We start from the raw sequence: 8,531 nt of genomic DNA, 5'->3' as shown, positions 1-8,531 counted from the left end.
GTTCAGCAGCCTGATGGCCTGACTGAAGAAGCTGTCCAGTTCGTTTTTGGTGTGACACTTGATACGCGGTATCGCCGCCTCGCCGTGAGAAGGGTGAACAGTTTGTGGTGGTGGGGTTGTCTTTCATCATCCGTTTGGCCCTGGCCACGCACCGCCTGGTGTATATGTCCAGGATGGAGGGAAGCTCACCTCCAACGAATTTATAAGCATTTTTTGCTTCTACCTATAACTTTTCAGTCTTTCTCTTTTGTATATTATAATATTGTATTGTATTTGATTTGATTGACTGAATAAAATACACAAACAAACAAACAAACATTAATGTGGATTTAGATCCAAAACAGGTGAAACCTTTCAGTTATTTCATCTTCAGTATAGTTTATTTCACATAGATACTAAGTGATATAATACTGAGTTATATAGGGTTAAAAAAGATTGTATATTTAAAAAAATTGTTTTTTGCAGAATTGCTTTGATAAAACTCTTATTTGCTGCTTTTATAATGACATAAAGCAGATAATGAAGTTAAATAGTAGTGATATAATAGTGGTTTATACGGGCTTAAAAATATTGTATATAACAAATTTAAAATGTGATATAATACTAAATTATAAGGGCTAAACAATATTGTACATACAAATTAAAAATGTGCAGAATTGCTTTGATAAAACTCATTTGCTGCTTTACAATGACATAAAGCAAATCATGAAATCCTCCGGACAATAATGATTGTATAATATTATTATTATTACAAGGCTATTATAGCCCATATGTATTGCACATATACAGCCTATATATATATTCAATTATTGAATATTGTATTAATTCCTTTATTTTTTAAATCAAGTTTTTTCTTTTTTCAAATTAAACGGTATGAAGCAAATAATAAATATATGTAGAAGGCAAAATACAATATAAACTCATAAATAATAAACAGCCTCCTATAAATCATTGAATAACTTAAACGCTGACATAGAGACCGAAGCAAAAGGGCCTCAAGTATCAGTGATCAGTCATTCTCTTGGATATTAATATGTTATTGATATTAAAGCCTCTGTATCTCCAAGGCAATTTAAATATATTTTTTAAAAATTACAATGGGAGATTTAAATAAATAAATAAAAAAAGTATATGGTGAAACCCACTGTCTGGATAAGCATATTTATTTAACTTCCTTTACATCCCATAATAAAGGTTCTTTGGCTGTGTGTGTGTGTGTGTGTGTTTATTGATGAGATTGTTTTATATAGAGATAGATATATATGACTCATCTTTATGAGCCTTTCTTCTTCTTCTTCCTCTGCTTCTGCTTCTATTTTTCTGCTTCTTCTTCTACTTCTTTTTTATTCTTCTTCTACTGCTTCTTCATTTGCTTCTTCTGCTTCTTCTTCTGCCTCTTCTACTTATTTTTCTTCTGCTTCTTCTTCTACTTCTTGTTTCTTCTTATGCCTCTTCTACTTATTGTTCTTCATCTGCTTCTTCATCAGCTTCTTCTTCTTCTTCTTCTGCCTCGTCTTCATCTTCCTCCCTAATCCATGCTGAGCCCCTGGACCTGCTCAGGCTCTCATGCTCTCCTCCCTAAACCCCATGATGCCGCCTCATGGCTTCATGTCCACGTCCTCGTGTGCAGGAGACTAATCACCAAGCAACAGATGCACTTTTGATTTTCTTCGAGCTCATTTTGACCAAAAGACGAAGAGCGAAGGCTTCAATATTTGAGGCCTTGCACTATTTTGATAACAGCCAGGTGTTTAAATATATCGATGCTCAATACTACAATGATTTACTGTTGTTTTTCCTCCGTTAATTCAGTTTTCCCACTTCTATGTGGATCATCAAGTGAGTTTTTGTTTGAAGCCTTAACGCCCGCTTTTGTTTTGCATGTTTTTTTCCGCTGTGTAATTAAAAAAATGAAAGTGTTCAGTTTCCAGAGCTCATCTCACACGTCTCCGTGTGAACCGCCCGGCGGTGTTCGGCCTCTGAGCCACGGAGCAGCCGTCAATAATTTTTTTGGATTATCCTCTTTTTCTGAGACGGGATTAACATAGCTGTCACATAATTCACATTCCTCCCTGGACATGACATGAAGGACTCCAGGGAGAGAGAAAAAGGGCATTAAATGTGATGGTGACCATCACGAGGATTACACGTGACACTTTTATATAAATTTAACATTTAAAAAAAGGGGGGTAATACATGTGGATAAATGAGATGGGCTTCCTGTTTACATGTGGTTGTGTGTTGTGTGGTGAAGCAGGTGCACACACACGTGAAGAAACACAGGAGATTGAGGTGGATTTACACACGCAGCCACAGTGTTGGGTCAGCATATGCTCTTTATTGTTGTTTAGTGTGTTTTATTCAATCCGCACGCCCTCGTTATTATTCGTAATAATTTATCATTTAAAACACTCGGGACGGGAAAATAAATCTATCAAATTCACAGCTGCAAGGGGGGGGGGGGTTGGTGTTTTTGCGAAGAAGCAAAATTGCATACAAAGAAATCACAATTATTTATTTTTTTAAACAAAGCTAACATATGAGGGGGTAAAAAACACACACACACACATATGGGACGTTTATGCTCACGCAAACAGACTGATTGTCTCTCATAACTAGTTTTAAACATTTGTCATAAATTAATAATAGTGCATCCAGGTTCATGTCAGAGCTGCTCGCACGCACACACACACACACACACTCATGCGCAACGCTTTGATCAAAGGGGCCCTTCAGCGTGCCAACGGGATAAAAAAAGAAGAAAAGACAAGAGAAGGGGAGTCTTTAAGGAGCTTAGAAAAAGAAGAAGAAAAAAAGCCTGACCTTTCCTCATACTCAACCACGTTAGGCTTACTGGATATCTCTCTCTCTCTCTTTTGATCCTTTTATTTCTTTCTTCTTTTCCTTTTAGTCAACACATTTGTTCCGTGTCCTTGATCAAAGTTGGGGAGAAAGTCGCTCTGAATGTTCAATAAGTTTCCCCAACAAGGGAAGACGGCCGGCACGGCAGTCCTCCGAGGTAGAAGTTGGGAACAAACCAACAACAACAAAAACCCCAAAAAATATAAAAGACGCACTCGCTGCTGCTTTATAATTTGCCTGCAGCTTGATGGGGAGAGGAAGAGGAGTATGGAAGAGGGGGGGGGGGGGTTGTCTTTTTAAAAAAAATTGTTTAAATGTCTCTTCTCTCACAACACTTGGAATTTCCACCCGGCGGCCTGGTCTTTGTAATCCAAACATTCCCCGTTGAAATTGAGCTTCCACGAGGAGGCCGTTTGGTCCTTGTAGTCCAGGCAGTCCGCCACCACCGCGCCGCCGCCGCCGCCGCCGCCGCCGAAGCCGCCGAGGCCCGCGGCGCCGCCGTACGCCGACGACGCGGCGGCGGAGAGGGCCGACGCGTTGCTCAGGTGGCCGGACACCACCCCGTTGGTCCCCATGGGGCTCATGGCGGAGCCCGCCGCGGCGGACAGCTGGTGGTGCATGGGCGACAAGTAGGAGCCGCAGTCCATCCCGGGGAAGTAGCCCGAGGAGCCCGTGTAGCCCTGGTTGTAGCCCGACGCCTGCGTGTAGGCCATCGGGTATGAGCGCTGCATGCAGGAGGAGGACGTGGACAGCGGGTCGGACAGCGGGGAGATGGAGGCCGGGCTCCAGATGGACACCGGCGGTGCCGCGCTGCCGCTCGCGGCCGGGAGAGAAGTGCCGGAGGGCGGCGTGAACTGACCGCTGGCTCCGCTCTCCGAGCTGGCCTCTCGCGCCGGGGAGCTCTTCTTCTTCACCGGCTTGCTGACCGCCTTGTTCTGGGCTCCGCTTTGGGTTTGCTGGGCCTGTTGGCGATGTTTGGCTCGTCGGTTTTTGAACCACACCTGAGGGGAAAAACACATATATATATATATATATATATATATATTATTTATTTAGATTTAAAATAACCTCTGTTCATTTGTTTAAAGATACTTCACAAACAGTGTAATAATAAATGGAAACGAAATAAAAGTTCAGGTGATCACAAAGCCACATTAAAAATAACTAAAATAGATATCACAAACAATTATGTAGGGTGTCATTTCCCCCACAGTTTCCTTATATTTACACATTCCTTCTACTTTAACCTAAAAAGTGGGTTTCTATTAATAATAGGAATTTAAACCCAGAGACGGACAAAGCGTCTCCTCGAGGAGTGACCTTTAGTAAACACTTGAAACAAGTCAACGACGAGGACGCTTGAAGTGGAGCTTCTCGTCCAGATAAACGACCGATTATCTACCTTCCGCGCGTGTGTATGTGTGTGTGTGTGTGTGTGTGTGTGTGTGTGTGTGTGAGAGGCTCACCTGCACTCTGGATTCCGGCAGGTTGATCTTTATGGCCATCTCCTCCCTCATGAAGATGTCCGGGTACCGGGTCTTGTTGAACAGGTTCTCCAGCAGGTCGAGCTGGGCCCGAGTGAAGGTCGTCCTCTCCCTCCTCTGTTTGCGAGGCGTTCCTGATAAGATGGAGAAGAGGGCTAAATAACACATATTTGGCTTCAGAGGCAGAAAACAAATATTTGATCCCCAGAGGAAACTTAATGTAGTTTTCCCCCAGTTATTAATGTCCATAATAATAATACAATCGAGAAATAACTGCGAATCATGCAAACTGGATTTGTATATGTGTGTGTGTGTGTGTGTGTGTGTGTGTGTGTGTGTGTGTGTGTGTGTGTGTGTGTGTGTGTGTGTGTGTGTATTTCTTATAAGCGGTTGCACTGTGGTGTGTATTACCGTGGTATCCCACCGAGGGATGCAGCATGTCCACTCCCGAGGCGGATAAGCTCAGTCCGTTCACCGTGTACGGCGGCTGCTTCAGATAAGACATCATGCTGGCGGCCGGCCGGAGAAAAACCGGGAAAATATAGGGCAGGAAAAAGTAGTAGTAGTTGTTGTTGTTGTTGTTGTTGTTGTTTTAATCCTTTCTCGTCTGTTTTCGGTGTTTCAGCTCGTCCGGATCAACCTGGAGCAGGACAACAGAACAGGAAGGTTGTGTTTTTTGTGTGTGTGCGTGTGTTGATAGTCGTTGAAAGTCCGCGGAGTCTTTACGCGCAACCCTTTACGCGCAGCCCTTTACGCACCGCGCCGGGTTTAAAGAAGTGGGCGTCCTCGAAATCGCGGGGCTCTTAAAGGCGAGTGGAGACCCCCAGCTGTCCCTGCATGGACTGAGGATGCTCTGTCTGCCTGACAGGCGTTTACGCCATCCCCCCCCCACCCCTCTCCCACACACACACACACACACACACACACACACACACACACACACACACACTCCCTAACTGCTACTATAACTCCGCCCCTTACCACCCCCACAAACACACTCCTCTCCTCTTACCCCACCAAAACAAAACATTGTCGTTAAAATGCGCACACTCGTTGGGCCCCAACCGCGGCCCTCAATTAGCATATACCCACAGGTTAGGCGCAGCTAAATCGACAGCTGATTGGGGGGCCATTTGCAGAAACAAAGCCCACTGTTGACCGATAATTAATGCTGATAACAAAAGACTTTAGGGAACAAACAAAGAAGCCAACTCCAGCTCTCATTCAAATATAACTGCGCCGTCTTCGTTTCTCTATATCGGGCCCTTTGTTTGTTTCCACTAAAAACCCTTGTACATTGAAATGTGATGAAATTAAAATACGAAGGATATACTTTAGTAAATCATTGGAAACATGAAGACTTTAACCCCCCCCCCCCCCCCCCCCCAAAGTGAATTCTGACATATTTGTGACACTCCTCGCGGCGGTTCCCCTCCTTTCCTAATGAATTGCTCCCGGTAATTAGATTTGGAAGGTGAGACTCTAAACGTGTTGATTAGAGAGAGAGAGGAGCACTTCATCTAAACAAACAAGGAGATGGCCCACGAAATGTGTATGCAGGTATTGGGCATATATATATATATATATATATATATATATATATATATATATATATTACTTATCTATATATATATATTATTTTTTTTACAGGAAAACGTTTTTTTTCAGTCCCATTTTTTACTTTTTAAATAATATATTGTATTGATTAAAAGACCACACACGAGGTGTATTAACATTAAAATAACAACATTACTTAAAATCTTTATATTTAATATTTAACAATGATAAAATATTGCAAAAACAATGGCACCCTAAATGTTATTGACTCCGCAATGAATACAATAAATATGATATTGTTAACGACGGAATTTGTAAAACATATGCACCTTTTTATAGAAATCCTAAAGAAATGTTTTATATCATGGATTAAATATATAGAAAATATGAATCTAGAAATTAGAAATACAACGTTGACTTAGCTAATATAAAATATATTAGGCTTTTTAAAAATGATTTGGTCTTGGAAGAATAAAAAATCTATGAAAAGAAATGCTAATATACCGTCATATTTAGTTGTTGTCTCATAGCTAATTATTCTCTATATTAACGTGTTCATGAACTATACCTGTAGCATGCAGCAGGACCCCAGGGTGTCCCTCCATCTCCAGCCAATAACGGCCACTCCTCCTCAATCTGTCACTTATTGCTCCAACACCCGTTCAATAATAAATACCCTGCCCGGATATTAATTATTATTATTGGCTGCGAGAGATTTTTTCTTTTTTTTCTCTTCCTCTTTAACGATTAACGAGATAATCCGGACGGCACGCGCTGGCCTGATTACAGGACGCCAGCCACGACTCCGCATTCAGGACTCCCCTTAATTTTCTGCGTCACGAAAATAAAACAAAGCCCGGCATTGTGTTTATCAGACCAGCTGACTGCCAGACACACCCCCCCCCCCCTCATACCCCCCTAACTGCAGCACAACCAACCCCACAACTCACTTTCCCAAACTGACACATGCGCGTTTAAATATGGACCTTTATTATTACCTTTATTTTAGTTTATTTTACTTGTTGGCCACATTGCACTTTATTTATTTTCTAAAATATGTGTTCCAACACTTCTGTAATAATCAGCTGTTTTATTTGTAAAGTGGAACCTTTTTTATATGAATTAAATATGAAATGTGATTTAAGATGTTTTAATTGTTTAGTTCGGCCTACAACTTGACTTTATTTGCCCCCCCCCCCCAATCTCCCCCCCACCCCATCCCTCCCCCCTGAATACATCCAGTCTATAGTCCAGCATGCAGCAGTTGGAGTGTATTATCCGGACTCGAGCTCCGCTCCACCGGGCTGCCATTAACCGGTTGAATGCCCCTTCTCTCCGCGCGTGAAGCCCACATGAGGCCCGAGGGAGGAAAAGTTTCCTTTTAGAAACACGCCTCTCCAATTACCTCCCTGGAGGCGATCTGCATGTCCATCGCGCGCGCGCACGCGGCCACACAACTAAAAAAAATAGCAACGTGTCACTTGGCTGACATACATTTACAAGATGAAGGTAAATAAGTCAACTTACTTTAGCTGCTGGTTTAAAATATATAAATAAAAGTCCTTATAAAAAAAAGTGCAAGCAGAGTGCAAATCAAGCGTCTCTGATTATTCCCTCCTGACTATATAAGCTTGTTGGATGCGGATAATGCGAAGAGATGCTCAGTATTTATTGAGAGAGAGAGGAGAGAGAGAGAGAGAGATTTGTTCTTTCTTTCTTTTTGCAGCCAATGAAAATTAGAGGAAATGTGATGTGCTGAGATTTGAGAGGATGCAGCAGCTGGATGGTGCAACATCAGCTCTAAAAGTGTGTTAATCATTTAATATATTATATATATATATATACATATTAATATTTATATATATATTTTATATATATACATATTAATATTAATATATATATTTTGATATATATATATTTGTATATATACATATTTTATATATATTGCACACACACTTTTTAATCGCATATATCTTCAGCATGCAGATCCCTTAATATTTCCACGTGGCGACACATATAGGTGCGTTGATCCAGAGCAGCCAATCAGAGGCGAGCACCTGCAGGCAGCTGTGACGTCACAGTGGCCCACATACCCCGACGCAGAGCCGAGGAGTCAGGAGGCCTGAGCCGCAGCTTGATGGTCGGAATGAGCTGAGCAAGCTGACCGGAAACACTGTGGAGAGAGAGAGGAGGAAACTCACAGTGTGAGTCTGTAACCCTGTAGAGGAGATTTAAGGGGAGGAAATGTTCACGACTATAGTCCCTTTTTCTTCTTCTAAGGAGAGACAGAAGAAGAAATAACGAATAGGCCTACAACTTCTTACTTATTTACTTACATTAATTTAATATTTCTTCTGACAAAAAGTGCTAATTTCCAAAAATCTGGTTCAAAATTATTCTCGTTTCATTTTTGGAGTCAAACGTTTTTTGAGTGACTTTATGATATCTCTTTGAATCAGTCCATGAATCAGAAAAATAACTAACTTATTGTTGTTATGTTTTTAGGAATAAAATGTTGAATATATCATGAGAATTATATAAAGGAACAAGCCTCTCTAAAACCTTCAGAATATAAGGAAAATAAATTCTGGCTCAGAAATGAAATAAAAAGCACTTTAAATAAATGTA

The 8,531-nt window shown here is 41.3% G+C and overlaps 1 protein-coding gene across 2 annotated transcripts; it reads right to left on the bottom strand.

Annotated features, from left to right (window-relative positions):
* Window positions 1-2,565: 2,565 nt before the first annotated feature.
* LOC130202568 (homeobox protein OTX2-like) lies at window positions 2,566-7,497 on the bottom strand. Of its 2 annotated transcripts, none has more exons than XM_056428225.1 (4): window positions 7,431-7,497; window positions 4,758-4,986; window positions 4,329-4,480; window positions 2,566-3,863 (listed from the first exon to the last, which is right to left on the bottom strand). In XM_056428225.1, the coding sequence occupies exons 2-4, from the start codon at window positions 4,852-4,854 to the stop codon at window positions 3,189-3,191; spliced, it is 924 nt and encodes a 307-aa protein (XP_056284200.1). In that variant the 5' UTR covers window positions 4,855-4,986; window positions 7,431-7,497; the 3' UTR covers window positions 2,566-3,188. The 2 variants fall into 2 exon arrangements, with proteins under 2 accessions (XP_056284200.1, XP_056284202.1); XM_056428227.1 differs by lacking the exon at window positions 7,431-7,497 and adding an exon at window positions 6,472-7,018.
* Window positions 7,498-8,531: the final 1,034 nt, after the last annotated feature.

The sequence above is a fragment of the Pseudoliparis swirei genome, chromosome 12 (genome assembly GCF_029220125.1).
Source record: "Pseudoliparis swirei isolate HS2019 ecotype Mariana Trench chromosome 12, NWPU_hadal_v1, whole genome shotgun sequence".
Taxonomy (NCBI): domain Eukaryota; kingdom Metazoa; phylum Chordata; class Actinopteri; order Perciformes; family Liparidae; genus Pseudoliparis; species Pseudoliparis swirei.
The sequence above is the reverse complement of the archived record's forward strand: the minus strand, read 5'-3'. Positions and strand labels throughout refer to the sequence as shown.